The sequence below is a fragment of the Rhincodon typus genome, chromosome 30, assembly GCF_021869965.1.
Source record: "Rhincodon typus isolate 14 chromosome 30, sRhiTyp1.1, whole genome shotgun sequence".
Lineage (NCBI taxonomy): Eukaryota > Metazoa > Chordata > Chondrichthyes > Orectolobiformes > Rhincodontidae > Rhincodon > Rhincodon typus.
The window spans coordinates 34,030,160-34,058,045 of NC_063361.1; the positions used below are offsets into that span (position 1 = coordinate 34,030,160).

The window sequence follows — 27,886 nt, forward strand, 5'->3', positions numbered from 1 at the left end:
GTAGCGTATACTGACTCTCCACAAAGTTGCCGAAAATGTTTATATAACAGAAAATGCACAGCTTTCCCACAGCTGCAAGAGATGCAATTGAACTGTAAATTAATAAAGCATAATTAAGACTTTTTATTTGAGTAGCATTCAGAAAAACAAGATTAACATTTCCTGCATCAAAACTGTCATGGAATGGCAACGGAAGCACATGATAAGAGGTTTCTTGTCATCATCTACTTAAAGCACTAACAACTCCAGGTGCTATAGGTCTCATTTAAATTAATAGCTGCGCTGATGCTCGTAAGCCCATAAACAATAAACCTCAATCCCAATTTGACAAGAATAATTCCCAGTGTGAGCTTTCAAATACATTTACAGCTTCCTTCAACAGTGTTACCTAGCTGAAGTTTTGACAGGCTTACAAGTGTTATTTACTGGATTGAATCCAACATTCACCTGAAAAAATGTAATTGTAACCCTCATTGTCTCTCGAAGAAACAGTTACACTACACAGCAATTATTCATACATGTGATGAGCACCTCAAACTAGAGTACGTTATAATGAAGGAACCCAGGTAAGGGCCAATGGCAATTGTATCTGTGCCGTTATGTTTAACATATCCTACCAAAGAGTAGGAAAAACAAGAGAGATGATGAGGTAAATTATATGTTGCCATGTTTGTGTTTTAGAAGACTTTAGGTTGCAGGATGAGGAGACTACAGCAGGCAAGTTTCAATGCTCACTATTCAAGCAAAGAGTGAGTTACAGCATGTGGAAAAATGTGCTTTATACAACATTGCTGACACTTTAAAGATGCGAGAAAAGGAAACATCAACAATCCTACAGCAATACCAATAAAAGAGGGAGACAGGAAACATTCCAATGAGGAAGATAAAGGCGTTTGAGGTCAGTGAAGGAGGGAGATGTCTTATGATATTAGTGCTGAACAGCTTCCTCCAATATGGTAGCAGTATTCCTGGTATAATGGGATTATAAAATACCTTATAAAACTTCACCAAGTACTTTTAAAGCCAAGAACTGAAAGCAAAAGTACATTAGACACAAGATGAACCTACGTTTGTTGAAGGCAGACATGGCAATGTATGAATTCAACTTTCAGAATTGAGGATATATGGGGTTAAGATCATCATAACTGTTTGATAAATGGGCCCAAGTACATAGATAGATAACTATGGAAAATATAGAGGGTCTTTTAAAATGTAGCACGGTGGACGAAGCTGCTTTTTCTTTGCTTCAGAAACTAGCTAGCAAACACAATAAGAATCAAAGACCCATCTCTTCCAGAATTCTATGTAACAGCATAAGAAATAGAAACAGGAGTCAGTCATTGAGCTCCTCAAGCCTGTTCTGCCATTCAATACAATCACAGCTGAGTCAACATGTCTCACGTCCACTTTCCTGCCTTCTCCCCATAACCCTGGATTCTCCTGATCAAGAATCCATCTATCTCCACTTTAAAGAAACACAAGGACTCTGTCCCCACAGTTCTCTGTGGCAAGGAGTTCCAAAGACACTCAACCCTCAGAAGGAAAAAAAACACCTTTTCCCAGAGTCTTAAACTGGCATCCCTTTATTTTGGGACAATGCCTTTTGGTCCTAGTCTCTCCGGTTGAGGCAAAACATCCTTTCAGCATTTACCCTATCAAGCTTCTTAAGGGCTTTATGTCTCAATGAGCCCACCTCTCATTCTTCTAAACTCCAGTGAGTAAAGTCCCAACCTGTTTAGCCTTTGCTCACAAGACAATCTTTCTGCACACTGAAAATGTTTTACAGTCCCTACCATCCATGGGGTCAGTAGGAAAACAGACCATAAATTTTCCAAAGTATCCATAAGGATGTCAGGAGTTCAAAACTTCCCACTGACGCTCTAAGAAATGTTCTCTGTGAAAGCTGACAGCAGGCCAAAGCAACAGAGCAGAGGTTACACAGCATCTCATCATGGTCAGTTACCTGGATCTGTAATAAGGAAAATGAATGAGCTGTAGTCCATCATAGCTTTCTCAGAGAATTTAATCAAGCTTTTAATTAAGCCAAAAAATACAATATCTAAGTACACAATGACTACACTAATAGAGGAGCTGCAGGCATAGCAGCATTTGCTGGACTGGTAATCCAAAGACTCAGGCAATCCTGACCCAGGTTGATTCCGGTCATAGCAGATAGCGGAATTGGAATTTTATTTTAAAATCTTGAATTAAAACTCTAATGATGACCATTGCTGATTGGAGCAAAAACCCATCTGGTTCCAATCTGCTATCCTACTTGATCTCATCCATGTGACTCCAGACTCTCAGCACTGCGGTTGCTCACTGAAATGGCCTATTAAGTCACTCAGTTGTGTCAAACTGTGAATAAAATCTCAAAACAAAAAGTAACAAAAAACTGGACTGACCAGCATTGCTGCTGACCGCATCTTATAGGACATAGCAGATAGACTGGGTCTGTGGCCAGTGACGAAGCAAGCACCAAAATAGTAAACATACTTGGTCGCATCCTCACCAATCTGCTGCCATGGGTGCATCTGTCCAAGACAGCATTGGCCAGAGACCAGTCAGCACAGTCCTTGGTGGACACAAAGTCCTGTATTCACTTCAAGGATACTCTCCATTGCCTTGTGTGGCAGTAATACTGTGGTAAATGGAATCGATTCCAAACAGATATAGCAACTAAACTTCTAATTCACAAGACGTTATGGGTTGTCAGCAACAGCAGAACTGTTCTCAAACAATCTACAGTTGCATTGTCTGGCACATTCCCAACTCTGTCACAGCCATTAAGCCAGAGGATCAACCTTGGTTCAAAGAAGAGTGCGGATGGCATGCCAGGAGCAGCAAGCATTAGGTATACCTAAAAATGAACTATCAACCCAGTGACACAACACAACAGGATTCCGTGAATTCCAAAACGGCATAAGCAGCAATTTAATGGACAGGGCTAAGTGATTCCATAAACAATAGATCAGAACTGAGCTCTGCAGTCCTGCCACACCCAATCAACTAAATAACCCACTGGAGACAGCAACTCCCCGTATCCCCATCCACAATGTGATTGGGGAGCACAACACATTAATGTAAAAGGGCTGGAACATTGCAACAATTTCAGCTAGAATGGCTGATATAGGTTAGCCTCCCCCAAAGGTTCCCAGTGTCAGAGATGACTGTCTTCAGCCAATTTGATTCAAACTGCATAATAACAAGAAATAAATGAAGACAGCAGATATGGCAAAGGCTATGGGTCCTGACAACATTCTGGTAATTGTACTGAAGACTTGTGCTCCAGAACTTCCAAGTCTCTACCCACACAGTGTGGAGCTGGAGGAACACAGCAGGTCAGGCACCATCAGAAGAACAAGAAAGCTGACGTTTTGGGTGGGACCCTTCGTCAGCACTGAAGAAGAGTCCCGACCCGGAACGTCGACTTCCCTGTTTTTCTGACGCTGTGTTCCTCTAGCTCCAGTGTACTGACTTGGACTCCAGCATCTGCAGTAATTGCTGTCTCTATGCCTCTACCAAGCTGTTCAATAAAGTTAACACTGGTATCTAGACAATAATAGAATAAAGAACAAAGAAAATTACAGCCCAGGAACAGGTCCTTCGGCCCTCCAAGCCTGCACCGATCCAGATCCTCTATCTAAACCTGTCGCCTATTTTCCAAGGATCTGTATCCCTCTGCTCCCTGCCCATTCATGTATCTGTCCAGATACATCTTAAATGACGCTATGATGCCCGCCCCTACCACTTCCGTTAGCAACGCGTTCCAGGCACCCACCACCCTCTGCATAAAGAACTTTCCACGCATATCTCCCTTAAACTTTTCCCCTCTCGCCTTGAAATATGGAAAATTGCCTTGGTGTGTCCTGCGTGTAAACAGCAGGAAAAATCAAACCCAGCAAACAACACCTCGATCTACTCTCAATCATCAATAAAGTGATGGAAGGCACCATCAACAGTATTATCCAGTAGCACCTGCTTCACAATAACCCACTCATTAATGCTCAGCTTCAGTTATACCAGAGCCACTCAGCTCCTGGACTTATTTTAGCCTTACTTAGAACACAGACTAAAGAACTGAAACCCAGACAGGAAATGACAGCAACTGTCTTTGCCATTAAGGCCATGTCTGACTTAACGTGGCATCAATGAGAACCAGGAGGAAATCTCTCTACTGGTTGGTATCATACCTAGCTCTAACACGACAGTTGAGGTTGTTGGAGGTCAGTCATCTCAGCTCCAGCATATCACTGCAGGAGTTCCATGGGGTGGTGAACTTCGTCCAATCATCTTTAGCTGCTACAACGACCTTCCATTCATTATAATATCAGAAGTGGGGATATTCGCTAACGATTGCAAAGTATTCAGCATCATTCGTAACTCTTCACATACTGAAGCAGTCATGTCCAAATTCAGCAAAACCTGGACAATATCCTGCTTTATACTGTTAAGTGGGAAGTAATATCTGCCACACACATGACAGGCAATGATGATCTTCAACAAGAGAGAATGTAACCATCATCCATCGACGTTCAATAGCAATGCCATCACTGAATCCTGCACTATCAACATTTTGGGGGGAGCCATTAACCAGAAATTGAACTGGACTGGCCATATTAATCATGTGGTTACAAGAGCGGGTCAGAAACTTGAGAAAACCACAGGTAACTCACCTCTTAACCCCACATAGCCGGCCCACCAATTACAAGGTGCAGGGCAGGTGCATGACGGAATACTCCTCACTTGTCCCACGTTGGATAGATGGAATTCCAACAAAACTCAAAAAGCTCGACCACATTTAGGGGGAAACAATGACCTAGCAATATTATTGCGCGACTGTTAATCCAGAGACCCAGATAATGTTCTGGGGACCCAGGTTCGAATCCTGCCACAGCAGACAGTAGAACTTGAATTCAATAAAATGTCTGGAATTGAGAATCTAATGTTGACTGTTAATCCATTGTCGATTGTTGGAAAAACCCATCTGGTTCACTGACGCCCTTTAGGGAAGGAAACTGCCACCCCTACCTGGTCTGGTCTACATGTGAACGCAGACCCACAGCAATGTGGTTGACTCTTAACTGCCCTCTGGGCAATTAGGGATGGACAATAAATGCTGCCTAGCCAGCAGCGCCCTCATCCCGTTAATGAATAAAGAAAAAACCTCCAGGACAAAGCAGCCTGCTTGATCGGTACCACACCCCACAGAGGTTCACTCTCTCAAATACTGACACACCGTAGCAGCAGTGTGAATCATTTACAAAATGCATTGCAGAACTTCACCAAGGCTCCTTAAACAGCATTCTCCAAACCCAAAACCACTATCTTGAAGGACAAAGGCAACAAATACATGAGACACCAGCATAGCATTTTCCTGTTCAAGCCACTCACTTTGAGACTTGGAAATATAATGTCATTCTTTTACAGTCACTGAGTCAAAACCCTGGAATGTCCTCCCTACTACCTACACCAAATGAACTGCAGTAGATCAAGAAAGCGGGTCACTGCACCTAAGTGGCAACAAGGGTTGGATAATAAGTGCTGGCCCAGCCAGCAAAGCTGACTGACTACTCATGGGGAAAAAAAAAAAAGCACATTCCAGACAAATTTTTTTTGAGATAAATGGTGATTAGACAAAATGAACAGTAATTACAATTACATATCCTGCAGAAAAGATATTTCTTGCCTCCTTCACGTTAATAATCTAGCTATGAATCATTTTTCATCATTTATTCCCTAGGTAAACTTTTGAACAACATTTATCCTTCTTTCTTCCACCAACACTTCCTTTTACAGGGCCATGAGATGGAAACAAAGTACACATTAAAACTTACCATATTTGATAAGGCAACTCTGTCCTTTGGAACAATTAGTGTGATGTCAAACGTTGCTTTTATGGCAGGTTCATCCCAACATGGAAATGCTCTCCGTGCATCTGTGGGCTAGAGAGAGAGAGAGAAAGAAAGAAATAATGAACAATGGGTAAATAGGGTGGGTGGGGGTGGAATCAAGAGATGGATTAAAAAAAAAAGAGAACAGGAGGGAAAGAAAAGTAAATTGATTCAAATAGTGCACATTCGTCATATTCTATACATGACACATACATGAGAAACTTTATAAGGATTATCTAAAAGTCCAACTAGATAGTACATGTGTCATTAATACTGTTTGGGTAAAAGTGGGCAATACTTTTTGTCTGTGGAATAATGACATTTGTTTAAAAGCGTAAATCTATGTTAACTAAAGACTAATACTGGCTCAACATCGCAAATCCATCAATCCAAAACTGGAAATTTGCAAAATACAGACTTTTTAAAATCTACTTATTAAGTCAGTTATTAGCTGAATAAAATAACAATTTCAAATGAACCTATTGGACTTTAACCTGGTGTTGTATGACATCTGACTTTGTCTACTCTAGTCCAACACTAGCACCTCCACATCATGGTTACTGGAGCAGTGACACATTAAGTAGTTATCAGCTTCTATGCCCATCTTTCCCTAAACTCCAAGTGATCCTACAACTCTAGACTCATTAAAGCCCCATCCACCAACATGAACAACCCAAGGTGAAAACCAGTAAGATCTGAAATTAGTACAAGTTCAATTCTAAGGTTGTATGTTCTGAAACCTCTACCTGTCTACTTGGTTTGAGACAAAAGCAGAATTCCAAAATCAAATAACTTTAACATTAAACACCTCAAGCTCAATGGAAGCTGTAAAGGATATGGCCTTTGCTGCTCGTTTTTGTTTTCTCCCCCAGCAGATGGAGTTTCTTAAAAGTTCACAAGTGACTTGCAACAGGTTGGTAAAAAACTAGAACCACTCTGTAGCACTTCTCTAACTCCAGAAATTCAATACTAATAAACTGCCACACTTTCAAAATCTAGCCCCAAACCTCAAGTTTGATCAGAAATGTATTAATTATTCAATGGGACTTCACCACACTGAACTTTTATTTTCTAACCTCAAATTGAGACACAGCAGCATAGTGGGTTTCTCCCGATGGTGTTGTATACTTGCTTCTGTAAAATCCCTTCATTTTGTCATTGAGCTCACCGACAAAATCTATCTTCAACATGCCACGACCTGTTACAATACAATGCTATAATTAATGAACAAAAGTTATATTTTGTTAATGTTTACAAATGGACTGTACAGCAAGTTAGCAAACTTAGAGTTGACATAAACGACATTGTTTATTCAGCACTGAGGATATCACTATATCTTCCTGACTAAGATTTTAATACACTTTTTGCATTAACTTTATTGATGCAGATATAAATGTTGGAAATGGAATTAATATGCACAGCACAGCCAAATACATAGTAAAAGATCCTTTTGGTCTGTTCCAATAATGAACCCAAACCCCATCTCAGAAGGGCATCAGTAATTCTCCTCACATCCAACACTAAAAATTACTTTCTTTTGGGTTTCCCTTGGCTGCAAAACTGAACACTTCTTATCGTATGGACCTGTAATTTCAGAGATGAACTGCCCAACAGAAAGTGCAACCAACAGGATGAGAACAGACCAAACCATACCAACAATATGAATTTAAAACTAGGTCAGCCAGGGCATGAATACACCAGCCAGCTTTCAGTAAATATATGAAATGAAAGTGGCTCTCCCCTAAATTGAGCAATACTACAGTATGCTTCATCATCGTATTTTTCCTGTAACTCTCCCAAATTAGAGAAGGCAATGGCCTAGTGGTATTATCGCTGGACTGTTAATCCAGAGACTCCGATAACATTCTGGGAACCCAGGTTCCAATCCCACCAAGGCAGATGGGGGAATGTGAATTTAGTAAAATATCTGGAATTAAGAATCTAATGATGATCACGAATCGAATGTCCATTGTCGGAAAAACCCATCTGGTTCACTAATGTCCTTCAGGGAAGGAAACTAATACCCTTACCTGGTCTGGCCTACATGTGACTCCAGACCAACAGCAATCGGACTGACTCTTAATAGCAATTAGGGATGGACAATAAATGCTGCCTATGCAGCAATGCCCTCATCCCGTTAATGAAATAATGAAAAAAAATTGTCCATACAACAACTGTTGCACTTTACCAACACACTTTCCATTGTGAGGATGCTACGTAAACTGCAAACTTTCTTCCACAATAGTAAAAATAATCGTGGTTATACACTCCAAAAGATGAAACTGTACTCTTTCCACCATAATGTGGTGGAGTCTTCAAATGTGCACTGAAGTAACCCATCAGACCACCTACTTGGCCAATATTACGAGAATAAGGTCGGGCAATAAATTATGACCTTAACAGGAATGCCCACATCCCAAGAATGAATAAAGGAAATAAAGTGTATTAGTGGGACGGAAGTGACTGGCGTCACATTATAATTTACAATTCAAATTAAAAACATAAGTGGTTACACATAATTCCTTCATTTAATCCCCATACCATACCAGAAAGAGTCAAATTTTATTAAATATATTTTTTTAAACTCTTTTTTTCCTCCCTCAACCTCTTTCAGATTACGCTTTGTTTTAGACTTTTTCCCAACTGACTGAGACTTGCTTCAAGAGTCCCACAACTTCAAGTGGCATCCCAGGTGATAGGAGATGTGATACAAGGTGCCAAGCATAAAGTGCACAAGGAGAAATTAATAACCAGAAAGAATTGAGTTATTTGCTTCTCATTCCTGATTTTGTGAAATGTACTAAAGTTTACATCTGACCTTTTGTTCCACCCTTCTTTCAAATATTGACATATCTGTTGTACAATTGCAATAGGTCACCTTTATCTCCAGCATTCAGGGTTTATTCTGTTTTCATCTCTCAATACCACCCCTTTAACCAAAAACTATTTTGAGGGCCCACTGATCTTAATTCCTAACTTGTGACCTTTAATGGGTAAAGCACCTTTCAGCTTCTTGTGGTCAATATTATTTAGCTCTTGTTATTCTTATCAAGAGAGTGGCACACATGACTGCAAAATGCTCTAATAGATCAACTAGTAAGGTCTTTAATTGTAAAATTCACGATAGATGTTGCCATCTTCAATAATCTCATATATAATCAGTTGGAAGGTTTCATTTTCATTCCCTGGAACCCACTTTTCACAAGATAAGTTAGAATTACATAATTCATTTCCTGCCAAGTGACATGACTTAAAACTTTACATGAGCTTTAATAGATAACAAACATCATTTCACAACAATAATACTGGTTCTTTTCCAGCCAAAACAAATGTCATTTTGGATACAAGAAGACAAGTGCCAAAAGTATAAAATGATTCCTGAGCTAGCAACTTCTAAGGGAGTTTTGTTTGCTGTGTAACTTTATCCTTGACCATCCGTTGCCACTCTTTCTTCCCTCGTATCAACCTATCCTCTTCCACTATTTATTTCCTTGGTCTAACTATGGGTACATTTCAGTCCCAAGTATAAGTTAACAATTAGTTTGAAGCTATCTGGGCCCACCGCTCCTTCCATAATGTGACAAATTATCACAAAGATCCACTGCATTTGCTGCCAAGATTGCGTTTTGCCTAGAGATATTATTTCACCAATTGACAACCAAATGAACTGACAATTACAGTTAAAATGACTGATTAACTCAAATTTAGAAACAAATTAATTATGCATACACCTAAAAGTTATTTTTGCTGTAACCCAGAATTTCTTTTTAAAATCAAACAAAATGCAATTAGCCACACAAACAGATTAGGTGTGAGGTCCTTCAATTTTTATTAGTTGATCAAGATATTCTACAGTATACATGGAATGGGCTTGTGCAGGCAATATCCGCGTAATTTAAGAACTAGTCTAATGCCACAATGGGTGGATTTTCCATGCTCAAATAGAAATTAGATACAAGTTCCAAAGCATCACTTCGAGCGATCTATTCACAAAGTCTGAGCCCACATGTTTCCATCCATTGAAGTTAATGTATGGAAAATCATGCTGCAAGGACTCACTACAATTTTCATTCCTGGCTCACAAATGGTCATACATCAGAATTTCTACCCATAAATGAGGAAACCAGAGAGACTGGAAATATCAGAGACGCGAGTTTAACATTTTTTTCTGTAACGTAGGTATGAGAAGTCAACCAACAGGTAGCGCTGACTAAATAATGTTAAAACATATAAGCACATCAAATTGTAATCATAATGTTACAGAGTTACCTTTCTGTAGGGCACTAGGAAATGAGAGTGTTACTTTCTCATCTTCGTTTTGATAATTGAACCCTGTTGCATTTATTTCTGTAGAAAGACAAACATTTATTAAAATGAACAAACTGCAAACGAATAATTATATCTTTATCAACACAAAAACAGAAGTTGCTGGAAAAGCACAGCAGGTCTGGCAGTATCTGCAGAGCTTTTCCAGCAACTTCTGTTTTTGTTCCCGATTTACAGCATAAACGGTTCTTTTGGTTTCAATTATACTTTATATATAACTATATAATCCAGGTTATTTATACGCAAGGGTCTTCTGCCTTACTGTTAAGCAGATTGGTATTTATAGTCAAGGAATCTTTGACAAGCTGGAGGGAGTACACAAATGACTGTTCAGTTTAAAATATGCCATGTCGTTACTTTCAAGAACTGGGACGAAAGAAAAACTTAAGTGCTATCACAGCAATGCACTACCAATTGAAACACGTGCAGCATACGGCCTTGGGACAAATAAGTTGACAGCAGCTATATTTTTGATCACAGCCAGATACCTCTGCCATGCAGTTTACATGAAGTTTCAAAAATATATCTTCATTTCCCTTCTTGCAGTTTTCTCCCCTAATTAATGTTTCTATCCTTCATCACAATACAGTTTCCACAAAGACCTAGAATATCTTGCCAGAATGACCATTATGTTAGTACCAACAGTGAATAATCGGTGAACTGTTTGACTGCGAGCAGCATCGTAAATCAACTTGTTCCTGTCCTCTACCAGGTTGCCACATCCACACTTTGATGGTCGTGAGCAGGAACAAGATCTTTGCCTGATGTTCTTCCGCCTTAACCCAAGAGCACAAAGATTAAACATTTTTTTCTCATCAGTGACTACTTATAATGCAACCTGAGCAGAACAATATGCTCATTTGTTCCTAGTTCCTACTGTAAGTAAAGAATTAATAACATAAATACAAGCAAACATTCATGGTAATTACCGGCAGTTCCTGCTCACATTAAAAGATTTTGAACACAAGTCATCTCTGCATTTACAACAATATGCAAAGTTATTGGAAGACTAGTCCTAGACGACTTATATGCTGTGTTTCTGCAGAAACACTATGGTTGAGAACCTACTCCCTGAACAAAATTCAGGGTAAGGTAAAGTTGCCATTCTACGACTGGACCATAGGGCTGCTCTCTCATTAGACAGACATGATCGGTGGTGGTTTAACCCGAGGGTGACCTTGTCCCGGGTGAGGGGAGAGCTTGAGAATGAGACTCCTTCATGGTAACCTCAGCTGGTGTGTGAAGTGAACCTACAATATTGGTATTGTTCTGCATCACAAGCTAGCCTCCAGCCAACCGATGCCCTGAACAAAAACATCCCCGTTAAACTGTAGCCCAAAATCTAATGCAGGAGGCAACATGCATCCTCAACTAGCAGCAGTGAAATAATCCTGGATCTGAGATTTTAATCTCAAGGCTGCAATGATGTCTTACTGTATTAGCAGCTCTGCAGAAGCACCAGAAATCACAGGGTACGTTCAAATACATTAAAACATGATTGTGAGAGAGAAGTTTTGAAACCTTGTTTCAAAATTGATAGCACTTTCGTCAACTTTTATTTGCATAGCAGCGTTAATTCAAAGAGCTCAAGGTGACGTTTCACAGAGCCAAATGGAAAATGGACAGTGTCAAAGGAGATGTTAAGAAAGGTGACAAAAGCATTAGCTAAGTTTACAGAATTCTAGAGACAGAGCCTATTACGTAATGTAGGGAAAATAGGAAAAGAGATACCTTGAAGTTGGAATGATTCCAAAGTCAGCCATGTGGTTAGCATTTAGCTGGAGACAGGATGCACATGAATTGTCAAAAGAGCACGGTGATAATATTTATTATCCAGATACAGCCTTGAAAGTAGCTGGTTTTTAAAGTAGATAAATCTGGTATAGCTTGATTTCGTTCACTAAAATCTGGGGGTTGAATAGCCATATTCACACAGAATACATCTGTGGCCTGAGTCTTGAAAATGAGAGAAAAATAACCTGGAGGCACATGTGAAGAGGGTGGTGACTGATGATCTGCTAACCAGTCTGTCCCTTCAGTAGGTGTAAGGTGCTACTTAATCAAAAATCACTGGGCAGGACATGCAATTCACGGGTTTGATGTCAGACTCCACAAACAACTGTTCTACTCTGAACTAAGTCGTAACAGAGATCTCCCAGAAGAGCAGAAATGGTTTAGGGATATCCCCAAAACATCTTTGAAGAGAACAAACATCCCTGCCAACTGATGGGAGTCCCTAAGTTTGTGACCAAACAAAATGAAAGTGGTTTACCTGGCAAGACAATAATAAAGGGATACACACAGAGCAAGTTGAAATGTCAGAGAAAACGCACAAATCTAAGTATCTTATCTGCTCCACTTTGAGGTCCACCTGCTGCACAGGTGTAGGGAGTCAACAGATTACTTATTAAGGGTTATCAGATATCTCAGAATCCACAGAACCCAAGCAGAAGCAAGGCATCCAAAGTGTTGAGAGGTGTCCAATTTATATAATATATTCAGGAGTTCTGATTTTAAAATAGAAGCAGCTAGATGTGGGTCTGTTCTGTGAATGCAATTTTTTAAAACGGGTCAGAAAGTCATTTGTTACAGTGACCCAGACATATCAATTCTAAGAAGGCATATGATTTCAATTGACTGTCAGAATCACTGCTGTGTTATTGAATGAAATATTTATATTGCTCAGTTTATAACAGGCCAAAAAGCCATTAATTTTAGCTCTGCATTTAGGTCAGAAGGTTCTTGAGTTCAGATCAGAAAAGAGGAAAGTTTCTCCCCAGCAGGAAAATCAAGCCTTTTATTCATGGGAACCAATCACCCTAGCCAAAGTGTTTTAGCTGATGGAGTTTCCAAGCCAGGAAAGATTTAAATAGGAATCTTACAATTATTAGAATTGAAGATGATTAGGTTTTGAGAAAAGTTTTGTGGAAGGCTCATGACAATAGAATTGGAAAGGAATCGCAAAATGTCTCTACAGTCCAAGGCAAAGAACCTCAGAGGAGCCAGTTTAATAAAAACTTCAAGAGTACAGACAGGAGTCAGATGTGTCTGGGACTGATGTCTGGAAAAAGATATGGCTGGGAAAGAGGTTGAAACTCTGATTTTGCTGTCATGCCAAGATCTTTCCAGCTCTCTTTTGTAATATGCAACTTCTTTTCTCTCTTGTCAAATAGTCTAGTTTGCTGTTAAAGAATATCTGCAGCCCCGTGCATAAGTTTCAGTGACTAACCATAAAGGCAACCAACTGCAATCATTAAATATATAATATCAAGACAGGTTTCTTTCTGGGATCTGACTTGCTCCAGCGCTATTATCAGATGGGAACAAAACACAAGGGCCTGCCCAAGAACAACAGTACTGGACAGTACCAATGGGGAGGAAAATAGAACAACTGAAGTTATAGGTGTCTCCACAAGTAAGTGCTTCAAACTGCTTTTCAGGGAATGGAGACACAGTATGAAGCCCAGCCTATCAGCTGACAAACAAACATACACAAATTAATATTACTTCAGAGACAGTTGAGGAGAGAGATTCAGTTGAGGAGTGAATTATTCAGCAGAGGTTGTATCACAGAATCAGATAGTTAAGGAGAGTTGACAATGCGCTAGTAGATGTTGCTCCTCGATCTGTGGTGTAACATTAACATTGTACATTGCTGCATCTGTTAGAAGTAAAGCATATATAGACAGGATTCAATAAAGAAGAGGCAGCTGGAAGAACTTAAGGTGAAAAGCAACATACGCCTTGATTTATACTTAAAAATAAAGAAATTACTTGCTTTCAGTGCGAAGGTCCTTCAACTTTTGTACAACAGCTCACACACAGTAATGGTGTGGAAGTGCCAGGAACACTACAGATGACTACCTGGTGATTTGACCAAAGAACACACCCATCAACTGAACAGACTAGTCAAGACTTTTGATCCAGTCCTTCAGAGTACCCTTCCCACGTACTTCCCATGTAGGGGACTTCTACTGCCTTCCAAAGATATACAAAGCCAACACACCTGGACATCCCATTACATCAGGCAATGGGACCCTGTGAGGGAACCTCTCTGGCTAGGCCGAGGGCATCTTAAAACCCTTGTACAGGGAACTCCCACCTTCTGTAGTGACATTACAGATTCCTTGCAGAAACTCGGCACCCATGGACCATTAAACTAGGAACATATCTCATCACAATGGACGTTTCGGCACTCGACACCATCAACCCCCATGACAGCATTGCTGCAACAGCCTCAGTACTCAATACCACCAACTGCCAATTTCCAGATGCCATCCTACAACTCATCTGCTTCATCCTCGACCATAAATGTCTTTTCCTGCGACAACTAGTTCTTTATCCAGACACACGGAACTGCCATGGGGACCAGATTTGCTCCCCAATATGTCAACATTTTCGTGTAAAGGTTCGAACAAGACTTCTTTGCTGCACGGAACATCTGACCAAAGCTATACGCAAGATACATTGACGACATTTTCTCCCTTTGGACTCATGGCGAGGAATCACTGAAACAACTACATTGCGATATCAACAAGTTTCATCCCACGATCAAACTTACCATGGACTACTCTTTAGAATCAGTCTCATTCTTGGACACATGCATTTCCATCAGGGATGGACAACTCAGTACCTCACTCTACATCAAGCCTACAGATAACCTCACGATGCTGAGTTTCTCTAGCTCATATTAAAACAGCCATTCCCTACAGACAAGCCCTACACATATACTGAATCTGTCGGATGAGGAGGAACAAAACGGACACCTGAAGGTGTTGAAGGATGCCCTCATAGGAGCAGGATACGATGCTTAACTCATCAACCGCGAGTTCCAATGGGCTACAGCGAAAAACCATAACGGCCTCCTCAGAAGACAGACAGGGGATATGTCCAATAGGGTGCCCCTCAGCATCCAGTGCTTTCTGGGAGCAGAGAAACTATGCCATCTTCTTTGCAGCTTTCAACACATTATCGATGACGATGAGCACCTGGCCAAGCTCTTCCCCACACCTCCACTTCTCGCCATCAAACAACCACCAAACCTTAAACAGACCATTGTTCGCAGCAAACTACCCAGCCTTCAGGACAACACTGACCACAACACTATACAACGCTGTCACGGTAACCTCCGCAAGACATGTCAGATCTTCAACAGGGATACCACCACCCACCACACAGGGGAACACTTCAGCGGTCACGTCATTTTGACTCTGATCTTCAGGTAAACGTCCTCCAAGGTGGGTACCCATGAGGACGGCCTCAACTGGGAGCTTGGTTTTGTGTCACACAACATGTGGCCTCACACCTCCCCACCTTGCCTGCTCTCTTCCCCTCCCCCCCCCCCCCCCCCCCCCCCCGCCCGCTCCCCCTCTCCCCCCCCCCCCCATTCATGCACAAACAATTGTATAGGATGAATTTATACTTGCAGGTACATTTTATTTTGTTCAAAAAGCACACAAGTTACAGACAGCCAATATGGTGTTTTATAAATTCCTACTTTAGAAATAAAACCAGTCTGATTCCAAACTAAAACAAACAGATTCTAAACAACATCTCAAACCTAACATGCATTGTCTGACCCGAAACGTCACCTCTTCTTCACACCGATAAAACCTTTAGTTCTCTCAGGACTGTGATTTGAAAGGAATTCAGGGGTTTACATATACATATTAATCAATTAAAACCTTCTGACCGATTAAAGATTTAACATCATCTTAGGTTTGTTTAGTACATCTCATCAATGGTGTGAACATTTGATCTTTTACTTATAAATTGTGTTTGACACTACCTCTCTCACTAACACCTGAAGGAGGACTGAGGCTTGTTTTCAAATAAACCTGTTGGACTATTACCTAGTGTTGTGCGATTTCTGACTTTACATACAGTACAGTTAAGGAAGCAACTTCTATGCAGCATGCGCGGGCATCTTTAGGTCACTATACACCCACACAATTTAGGACTGAACTTTCCAAAATTGGGACCACGAACTTCGAATAAGACTGCACCTGATATTTTGGAGTCGGAAAGAGACAATACATTGAGAGACATATACCGAGCAAGTTGAGGCATCGGAGAGATCACACACATCCTTCTTCCCTCTTCTAAACTCTGAGATTAACTAGTGTCTGGTTGTTCCCACAGACACCACCCTTACAGATCTGTAACCACCACCTCAATTCTTACAGATCACAATATTTTTCAAGTCTTGAAATGAGTCCACAGTGGGGAATAATGTTTTGCGAACACTGATGGAGCAGAGCATTGGTAGCATCAAGTAATATATCAGGAGCAGCATTCGAATTTAAGAAGCTGATGCAAAGTAGTCCAGAAAATGAAGGATACATTCTGAAGAATTTTTGCAGCAAAGCGAGAAACAAAGGAATCAAGGCAATACTAACAATGGAAAGATCAGACTATTTTGGATCCGATCAGAAATAAAAGGCAGGCTTAGGAAATGATCTCAGATAAAAGATCCCCTACGAGACACTGACCATAACAAAATAGAATTTAACATTTAATTTGAGAATAGGAAACTTAGGCTGGAAATAACTGCACTGAACTGAGATAAAATGGCAGAGATTCCTTAAGTGGGCTGGGAAAGGATTTTAGCAGAAAAGATGGTTGAAGAAAAATGGCAGGCACTGAAGAAAATAATTCATGACTCACAACAAAGATATCACCCAGTATTAGTTAACCAAAGAAGTTAAGGATAGTACTAAATTTGAAGAAAAAATATACAATGTGGTCAAGATTAGTGACAAACCATAGGATTAAGACAGTTCCAATAGCCAACATAAGATAAATTAATGAGGGTGAAAATAAACAATTTGAGTAAATCAGCAAGTAACATGAAAACAGACTGCAAGATCTTCTTTAAATATATGAAAAGGGACAAGTGACTAAAGCGAACTCACGGCTTTTTTAAGTGAATGAGGATGGGGCAATAATAATGAGAAACCAGGAAATGGCAGAGGAGCTGAATAAATACATAGCAAAGTCATGGAAAAAACATCAGGGAAACTAATGGGGCTGAAGGCTGGCAAGTCCCCTGGATGACATCCCCTCTAAGCTGCATACGTGTGCAGCTGCTCCGACATTCCACACACAGCAACTTGTATTGGCATGCGGACTGTGGCATTGACCTCTGGTTCTGGAAAGTCACTGCTATGCACAGGCCTTGGAGGTCTGCGCAGCTGGTAGTAACATTAGAAGTAACGCTGCCCCTGGACCTGAGATTACATCCTTGGATTTTAAAAGTAGCTACAGCTGTAGTGGATGTACCAGAATTAATTTTCCAAGAATCTTCTGATTCAGGAAAAGTCTAAGAGAAAGAGACAAAAGAAAATTTAACTATATTCTTCCTCATGACTACCTTTGCCAATTTGATTTCCCCAATCTAAGACAGGATTAAAATTAGCCGGATAAAGGTTCTGCTTTTTTTTTAAAAATCATGTCCTCCCTTCATCACCTCTTGATTTATTCAGTCATACAGTATAGCTGTTGTTAGGGGGCCTGAAGACTGCTCCCAGCACCATTTCTTCCCTTTGTTATCCCTTTTTACCAGGCACATGGATTCTACAATCACCAATCTAAGATTACTGCTTGCTGTCATATTTATTCCATGTCACATCGACAAAGCTAAATCATTTCCCTTAGAAAATGAACATATCCCTGAATATTTACTTCCCCACTTTGATCTCCGTGTAACCATGTTTCCATAATGGTTACAAAGCATTAAGCTCTATTTATCTTGTTAATTTATTTGCCTTGTTCTTAATACAACATGGGTTTAAGTAAAGAGGCACTGATTTTGCCTTTTATCATATTTGACCCATTTGACTCTACTGCTGTTGGTTTTCTATGTTTGTATACTCTGATGCACTCCAGGCATCGTTATCTAGATAGCTGCCCTGCATTGCTGCCGTATCTTTTTGCTTCGTAAGCCTAATGTTTCCCCTCTTCCAAATGGAGCTTCTTTGTAACTTTTAATCAAGCTGACCAACATTTATATATCATATTCAATGTCAAAAAACATTCCAAGGAGATGCCCAGGAGCATTATCAATTTGTCACAGAATTACGTTAGAAAATACTAAGCCAGGGTAAATGGTTAATGAGCAACTTTCAAAGAGCATCTTAAAAGAGCAGAGCATGCTCACGGCCAAGTAGCTAAAGGCACAGTGCCTAAGATGAAGCAATGAAAATTGGCCATGTGCAAGTGACCAAAATTGCAGGAGCTGAGGGGGTTGCTGGCCTAGCAGAGCTTAGTTTTAAAATAAACTTTATATGGCAATGTCAAAAATCACTAGTTTATTTTTCTCACTTCCCATTGCCATTACAGGAACTCCACGAGCTCTTTATTCTGTACAGGAGATTTACGTCTGATCTTCTCTTCGTAAACTTGTCACAATCACAACTAAATTTAATCTGCTACAAGTAATCTGTTCCACCTAATCACATCCATGGTTGTGACTAATGTAGACAGCAATGACCAAACTATTCTTTGACACAAATTTCACAGTTTACAAAAAATTGTTCTCTCTCTGCAAAATGTTCTAAACTACCATTAAGTGCTTTCAGGAAAACTGGAATAAACAGGAACAGAAATTACTATTCAAACATTGAACTGGTGCTAAAAGTTGAACAAACAGAATTTAATGCTACTTATCCCTGCAATGTGTTTTGCAATTTTAAGTGTTTAATGTTGAATGGAATTGAATGGCGTCTAGGACCTAGCTGACCAAATGAATGGTCACCAAACACAAGCCAAATTGTGTGGTGGATACACAAGAGACCAAAGTTGCATTTGCCCAGAATTCTGAGAATTGCTGCACTTAAGTTGTTTATAGAGATGGGAAGGGATGTTTGTCAAGCGATTTAAACCAAGGATGAGAATTTCAAATGGTATATCAAGAACTGCTGCAGATGGAAGACTGAAAGCTGACAAGGACAGTATTGGAATACCTGAAGGGACAAAAGCTTGGATGACGTGTTTCAACAGTATATCAGCCAAGGCAGAATAAAGATGGATGACATAAGGAAATTGGAAACAGTCGCGGCTTCAAAGAGGAGAATACCGAACCAAAGCTCACTTCAGAATTATACAGAATATCAAGTTTACCATCCATCAAGTTCAACCTGAACAAATAGTCAGAAAAGTGAATGGAACTGAACTCTTTTCAGGAGGCGAGAGTGACGAAGAGGCCAAGTTATCAATTTCAATCTTCCTTAATGGTCATTTGGAGAAAATGACAGTTCCACTTGGACTGAGAAGATTAGCAAATTGATAATAATATAGTATTCAACAAAGATGACGGAAAGATAGAGCAGAGTATTGTCAGCTGACATTGAATCTGCCATCATGTCTTTTATCAGGTTGTACAGAGGCAGCATGTAGATGAGAAACATTTGGGGAATTGTGGTGGTCATGGTTTTGGAAAGTGGGGGTAAGCATTCTGTTTTCCGAAGTCTTCCCAGTATTTTGTTCAAAGTGTGTCTCCATTTTACACTACAGCTCAACTGCTGACAGCACAGTGTCAGTAGTCTCTATTTAGTTGTACACACACTGTTGCTGAGCCAGATCACCAGGTGGTGTCTCGATTTTGCACCGTGACAATTTAGTTTGTGTGCATTCACAACTGTTCCCATAATGTCAGTAGAAAATAACATAACACCAGAATTTGAATCAATGGACTTATACAGAATATTCCAGCATGCAGTAAATGATTGCTGCTGCTGCTGGAACAACAATTATACCAACCTAACCTAGGTAAACAACTGTCTAGGAATTAAAAAGGGTCATCTGATAGACAAGTCTGAACAATTCGCATGTAGCTTTCAGATAAATAGGCTACCAAGCATATTATAAACCAAGGGCTCAAAACCGAGATTATTCATGATCATTCTCCCTCAGCAATACTTTCTAAAGACTAAACATACAAAATAAATGGACAAGTTTTTAGTTCTCACTTTACTGTTATTCACTCACATTCACAAACAAAATCCTGAACTTTCTTGGCGTAAACAAAAGATGATAAATATTGGACATTTTATTGGAATGGAAAATAATGGAACTAAACAGGTACTTTCCTTTTAAAGACAGTCACCTCCAATTAAACAAAGCGGAAATGACAGAACTAATGCAACTGACTTGATTTCACAACCTGCATTTTAGATTTTTTTTTTAGAAAAGGTAACAAAGACGAATGACTTATGGTCAATTTAGTTTAGTGACACATTTACCTTACTTTTAAGGATTAACATTTAAGGAATTAAGGGTTATGGGGAAAAGCCAAAGAGGAGTTGAGGGTTCTCAGATCAGCAATGATCTCATTGAGTGGCGGAGTGGACACAATGGCCTACTTCTGCTCCTAAGTTTTATGGGCTTATTTGAAGAAATCTTAAACAGTAACGCAATACATAAATTAATGTTACTATTATCATTTAAAAGTTCAAAAGGTGGCAAAGATTTCTGCTTTACATTTAATGAGATTATGAACTAACCATTTTAATACTCTTACAACGGACAACAGAATTTGCTTAGAACTAGGAATTATCTGGCTGTATTGTCGAAAGTCAGAAGAAGAAAAAAAATTTGTCTAGCACATACTTTTGATGCCTTAGGAAATCTCTTCAACCAATTAATAAGTTTCTAATTCCATTGAGCAGCATGGTGGCTCAGTGTTTAGCACTGCTGCCTCACAGTGCCAGGGTCTTGGGTTGGATCCCAGCGTTGGGCAACTGTCTGTGTGGAGTTTGCAACTGCATGGGTTTGCTCCGGGTGCGGAGATGTGCAGGTTAGGTAGATGGGCCCTGCTAAAATGGCCCATAGTGTCCAGGAATGTGCAGGCTAGTTGGATTAACCATGAGGGAAATGCAGGGACACAGGAATGGGGTGGGTCTGGTTGGAATGTTCTTCAGAGGGTCGATGTGAACCCGATGAGCCAAAAGGCCTACTTCCACACTATAGGGATTCTATTGTTTGTAGTTAGTAAAAAGCAATATTCATAAAACCAATCCAGTCTAAATAAGTTCATCCCTCTAGTGAATTACAACTCCCACAGTTGGGAAAATTCACTTCACATGTTTTAATAAAATGTTCAGTATGACACCCACCACGTCAATTAAGATTTACATCAGATAATAAAAATTAGGAACAGGAGTAGGCCATTCAGCCCTTTAAGCCCATGCCACCATTCAATTAAATTAAGGCTGCTTCCTCCTTTCTTACACCATTCCTGCTGGGAAATCTGTCAGTCTGTCTTAAACTCAACAACTGAAAATCTACAGCCTTCGGAGAGACAATTTTAAAGATTCACTACCCTCCAAGTGAAACGTCTCCTTGCCTCAACTGAAAAAGCCATCATTCTGAAACTGTCTCCTGGTTTCAGGAATCCTACCCGGTCAGGCGTGTTTTACCTCATCAAGCACTACTAAGAATTTTGTATATTTGAACGAGATCAGTTCTCATTTTTCTAAACTCCAAACAATAAAAAGCCCTGTGCATTTCTTCATTCTTCATAGGACAATCCCTCATTCCTAGTAATCAGTTGGTTGAACTTTCATTGCCCTCTCTCTATGGCAAGTATACTTTTCTGCAGACAAGGGAGATAAACTATGCAAAATACTCCACCTCTCATCATTTATACAATACACTGTTTTTGTTTTTCCTACTGAAGTGGATACATTTGCATTTCTCCACACTATTTCATTTGCCAATGTTTCGCCCAAAATGATTTGTATATATATTATATATATTAAAAACATGTATAGTTTACACACAATGTTTCAACTCCATAAGACATTCCATAAGAAATTTCTCATCTTTTACTTAAACAGAGGACCCCTCTCCTCAGATTATGCTGTGTGGTCTTTGATTCTCCCACAGGGGGAATATGAATTTGAGGTCAAATTCATAATTCTTTTATCTTCTCTTCCTTTACAAAAGGTTCCTTGGTTATATTAAGCTCAAAACAGTACAAAACAGAGATACCTCACAAGGCAAGTCTTGTTTTGAAGGAGACTACTTTTAAAGAATGAAAAAAATTGAGTCTGAAGTGAAACGAGGGGGGCAAATGCTGCTGCTTTATTATTTTCACATTTTCTTGGAAACAATCGGTACACAAAAATATTTGAATATCTTCGCCAGTTAACATTTTTGCTAGTGTCCCAAGCAAGAACTGTCTGGCAATACAAGCTCATATAAAGAAAGGTGTGTTACAATTTTAATTAACACTGACCCGAACAATCTAGTTGGTCATTGCTGAAGCAAACCTTTTGGGATAAGTTTCAGTACAATATAATGCAAAATCAGAAACCACTTGGAATATTAATGAAATGCACATAATTTCTGTGCTGCTGCAAGCATCTTAATATCTTTAAAATGGTGAAACTTTTTGACATCTTTATGTTGCATCTAAGTTAGCACCTTTTCATACTTGGGACTGACTTTAGATGATGTTGTCCAATGCTGTGTTAGAACAACTCAGCTGGGGGTAATGCTTTTTTTTTTAATACATTTGATGAGGATTGTTCAGCCTATGCCAGTCAGTGCCGAGTCAAAAGCAGTTTCATGCAATGGACCTACTACAAACTAGCACAAAACAACTGACCATTTTTTTTGTGGGGGGGGGGGGGGGGGGGGGTGGAGGAGGAAGAGGGAAGAGAGATGAGTGATGAGAGAGAGTGGGAGGGAGAGATCATACAATCAAGGAGATAATGCAATTGGCTATTATGATGAAACTATACAAAATCAGCTGACCTGCAAGTTTGATTTGCTCTGCAGCACAAGGGCTGTCACAGGGTGCAATTCTATAAAAAGGTTTTTTGAACACTTGCCAATTGCAGGATTGAGTTTGCCTCGGAGATGCAAAAGTGATGATCCAGGATTAGCATTGAGTTATAGACATACTTGCTGAGTGAATCTTTTGGTGGAGCACAGTTGTTTGAAAGGCAAATTAGAAAAAATGCATGACAATTAATGTTTGGAAGCAAGTTGCTTAATTGGGATTACAAAATTTCAAAGAGAGAAAAGAGAAAACAATTCTCCAGCCAGAAATAAGACAAAAGTTCACGAGTAACTGTTCCTGCTATCCAAGCAGAGTATGAAATGTAGATACCCAGTAAACTTTGCTGATTGTTGATTGAATAATTCATTTGAAGTTTATATGCCTACTCAACATTATGATTTTACGAACACAGGAAATATCTAAATTTATACAGAATCTCATCTGATCTAAATATCATAAAGTGCTTCACGTAACGAATTACTTTTGCAAACTATACCTTAGATGGGTAAAACTTAGCAGCTGTTCTTTGCTACCAAGTTTGCACAAGGCATTCTGAAATGGATATATAATTCATTGTACGGGCTGTTGCTGAGATTTTCTTCTAGTACCACTTTCCTTACTTACCTCATTTTTGAGCTTCTTTTTTTCATCATGTTCAAGCTTCAATTGTTTTCATAATATCCATGGGTCACACATGATCTCCTCTTAGATCAGGGACCACTAGAGCCATTGTTATAGAGATTTGCAGGCATAGACAAAATCCATGAATGTGAAATTGATTGCGAGGGTGGAGGAGGAGAAGATAATCTGTGGACTTGATGTCTAGGATCTTGTGTGATGAGGGAATGAGGTTTTGGAACAAACACATGCTTTAGAGACTTTTTATTTTATAGCCAGCTACAGACAGAATGAATGGTAGACAATTTACTTGACCTCTTCACAGCTGATGTACAAATCAGGCATACTGAGGCTGTAAGGAATAATATACTATCTAGTCAGTAACACCAATGGATAAATACCCTGCACCCTCCAGTCCTCCAAAGCTGGTTAATAGAAAAATACAAAACAGCATATTTTTGCAGAGGTTAGGTAATGTGAAATCACATTCACTGGCAGGTGAAAAGAAAATTCAGGACTCAAAGGTTAATAACCATGCTGTATAGAACAATTATCGCTTTTTATTACAACTCCAATTGGAAAACAATGCCTGGTTTTAGCAACTGCAACTATATTCTCAAACACACACCATGGTGGCATTAATGCTAGAATTAAGTACTGTTATCAGTTGTCATTTTATAAGATATGACAGGACAAGTTCCTTATTTACTGGACATACATCGTTCAGACAAGTTCTCCATTCAAATTGTCACGCACGACAAAGAAAACCCACAGCTGGAATGCTCCTTACAATTTCATACCCTCCTTCTCCTCCCCACACCTGCAATGCAACTAAAGGCAGTTAGCAAAACTGATGGCTCAAGAATGAAATCCATAACCTTGGGTTGGTAACACAATTAAGGTTCAGTTCAATCCCCCTATATCATAGTCCAAAGTTAATTTTGTAATAAGCGAAGATTATACCATGAAGAGATCAGACGTTTTTCCTGCTTTTTATATATTTATATTTAATGTGGCAACTCAACCATAGCTCACATTCTTCAGGTGAACAGGCAGAGTTTAGTTGATGTTATGAGCGTCTTGCACATTGGTTGGAGAACCAGTGGAACTTTCAGACCACCACTTCAGCCCCCTCCCCAGATCTGTCCATGGCGGGCCTAACAGTTTAATTGCAATCAGCCACTTAAGTGAATAGCAGATTTACCACTGGGTCAAGAACCCAGTCAGGTAGAAGTCTCATTCCCAGGAGTTTTTATTATTATTATGTTTCATTATTATGAGTTTATGAGATGTTGCTGGCCACATCAGCAATCATAGCCTTTGCTTAATTGCCCTTAACACGATGGTGAGTTGCTTTCTTGAACCACTGAAGTTCTTGGCATGTAGCAACACCCAATAAGCTGTTAGGAAGAGAATTCCAGGATATTGATCCAGCAGCAGTGAAGAAAGTGTTCCAAGTCAAAAGATTGTGTGACTTGGGAAGGAACTTTCAGGTAGTGTTGTACCTATGCATCATTTGTCCTTCCAAGTGACAGGTCATGAGTTTGGAAGGTGTTACCATCAGCACCACTGGAATAGGGGTAGGAGGAAGGGTGTTTTTGAATGCAATTTTGAATGCAATGGCAGCAGTGTGGCTTCCAACAGTGGGCAGATTTTTAAGAGATAAAGAAGACCTGCACAAACACCACTATATCCTTAAGTCACCATTAAATCCTTGTGGACTCTGAGGTAATTGCTCTCAAGTCACTTGTTAATGAGCCTAATTGGCATCTCACTGCCATCACAAAGGAATCCTGTGCCTGGCCCTTCCCACCACCTTACTAAAGGTCAATTTACCCAACACCAAGTGGGCGCAGGGCCTCCCATCAATTCTTCTAGCACCCAACCATCATTTTGCACTTTAGTGGGTTCTATGAACATCTGTCCAATCTCAGTGGCTCAGTGTCTTTTTTTTTCAAAAAGTGCTCCCATAAAGCATTTAGAACATTTCATTACATTAAAAGGGCTATCTTAGTAGTTAGTCCACAAGGCAGAAACTTGGTACTGCTGAAACTGGCTATGATGTCAGATTTGCAAGTGGGCAGAACTAGGTATACACTTCCAAACTATAGCAGCTAGATCCAATTTTGAAAATACTTAGTTTAAGGGCAGGTTTATCTATTTATTAAACCGTGAATGAGCTTGGAGCACTTTACATTTGTTCTTCGAATGCAATCACTGATTTATTAACCATGTTTGGGAAGAGCCACCTTATGGAACCACTGCAGTCATCTTGTGCAAGTACATCCAGAGTGCTGGTAGGGAGGATGATGCAGGAATTTGACCCAATAATGAAGAATTTATATATTTGCAAGTCAGGATGATCGTAATTTGGAGGAAAACTTGCGGATGTTGGGAATCCCACGCGACTGTTGCCTTTGTTCTTTTAGGTGATAGAAGTCATGGATTTGCAAAAAGCTGACAAAAAAGCCTTGGCAAATTGCTGTTTTTATTAAGCATAACGGAGGAGTCAATGTTTTACGGTGTGATTTTGAATATACAATAAAGTTTAAATTGGAAAACTGCATATCAACTTCACATAAGGTACACAGAGAACTAAATGTAATTATACAACTGGCATCATGCAATCATGCTCTTGCCTGATAGATGAGCTACATTTCTAGGAAATGAAGTAAAACTGGAAAGAAGAAAATCATGCTTACCTTCGCCACCTTCAGGAACATATGATGCCGTTATGATATCTATATCGGCACAGTTCATCATAATCTGATTTGTTGCCTGTCTTACCTGCAAATATATACATAAATATAAATATTAGGACACTAAACATAGAAAAACTTTATACAATCACTAGAAACATATTTTTGATAATATCTCATTTAATGATTTCTTTGGTTTTGAATGTTCTCTCATTTCCAACTTCCACTCCCATTTTGGAAATTTAATTCAGTAATTTTTCATCTCACATTCAGTGACCAAGTAGGGAAGTCGGAAACTCAATCCATGACTGTTCCCGAGCTTACTGTGCAGAAGTGAGCAACAACCTACGGTAAGTGATCCTTCCCACTTGGGGGAAAACGCCAGGCAGCATCTCTCTTACATGGAAGAGATGATAATAAAAAATATCATACATAGGAGAGTAAATCAACACTGCAGCAAAAGCACCCACTTACAGTTTCAACTTATTTGCGTGATGCAGTGATTAAAATATCTTCATCACTTCCATACAAAGCTGTACAGACTTTAAAAGAAAATATGCATTAAAATCCACATCGTGTTTTAATAACCTGGATAACATACAAATTTTCTTAAATTTGCCACAGAAATATTTGATCTTCTGTAAGATTTAATCATCATAGATCTTCCAAGCCTTTTGCTGAAAGATATCAATTTACTATTACTCCATATACAGCTTGAAAACCTGGGATCTACGGTAACTGACATTTTGGATACGAAACACATTATGAAAGCTACTTTCAAAGATGAACAGAGTCATACCCCACAAAAACAGACCCTTTGGTCCAACTCATCTGTGCCGACCAGACATCCCAATCTGACCTAGTCCCATTTGCCAGCATTTTGCTCATAGCCCTCTAAATCCTTCCTATTCATATACCCATCCAGGTGCTTTTAAATGTTGTAATTGTACCTACACCACCATTTTCTCTTACAGCTCATTCCAAACATGCACCACCCTCTGCGTGACAAAGACCCCCTTCGAGTCCCTTCTAAATCTTTCCCTCTTCACATTAAGCCTATGCCTTCTAGTCCTCCACCCTAAGAGAAAGACCTTGGCTATTCACCCTAGCCAGGCCCTCATGACTTTAATAAGCCTCTACAAAGTCACCCGTCAGTCTCCGTATACAGATATCTATACTAAAATTGAAAGTAGTATAACAATTGAGCACAAGATTTGTCCCTGGGGTGAGAGGGTTGTCCTATGAGGAAACTGAAACAGAGTAAATTGGTTCTATGTTCTCTGGAATTTAAAAGAATGAGACACAATCTCATTGAAACACGCAAGATTAAGGAAGGGCAAGGAAGAGTAGACAGAGATAACAAGGTGTAGAGCTGGACGAACACAGCAGGCCAAGCAGCATCAGAGGAGCAGGAAGGCTGACGTTTCGGGCCTAGACCCTTTTTCTGAAGGGTCAGAACCTTGTTCTGAACCTTGTTATTTCAGGACAGGACCCTTCTTCAGAAATGCTCCCCATTTCCAGTGTATTCACATTATCAATTCACACCCCATTTCTGAAGAAGG

General features: G+C 39.7%; 1 protein-coding gene across 2 annotated transcripts in view; it reads right to left on the bottom strand.

Moving 5' to 3' along the window:
• npepps (aminopeptidase puromycin sensitive) overlaps positions 1-26,411 on the bottom strand; it is a 139,258-nt gene extending 112,847 nt beyond the window's left edge. For both annotated transcript variants that reach the window (XM_048614467.1, XM_048614468.1), the window contains exons 1-4: positions 26,328-26,411; positions 10,164-10,241; positions 6,971-7,092; positions 5,838-5,945 (exon numbers count right to left, since the gene is read on the bottom strand). In XM_048614467.1, the coding sequence (XP_048470424.1) occupies positions 5,838-5,945; positions 6,971-7,092; positions 10,164-10,241; positions 26,328-26,388 (369 nt within the window). In that variant the 5' untranslated portion in view covers positions 26,389-26,411. The remainder of the gene's footprint in view (positions 1-5,837; positions 5,946-6,970; positions 7,093-10,163; positions 10,242-26,327) is intronic.
• Positions 26,412-27,886: the final 1,475 nt, after the last annotated feature.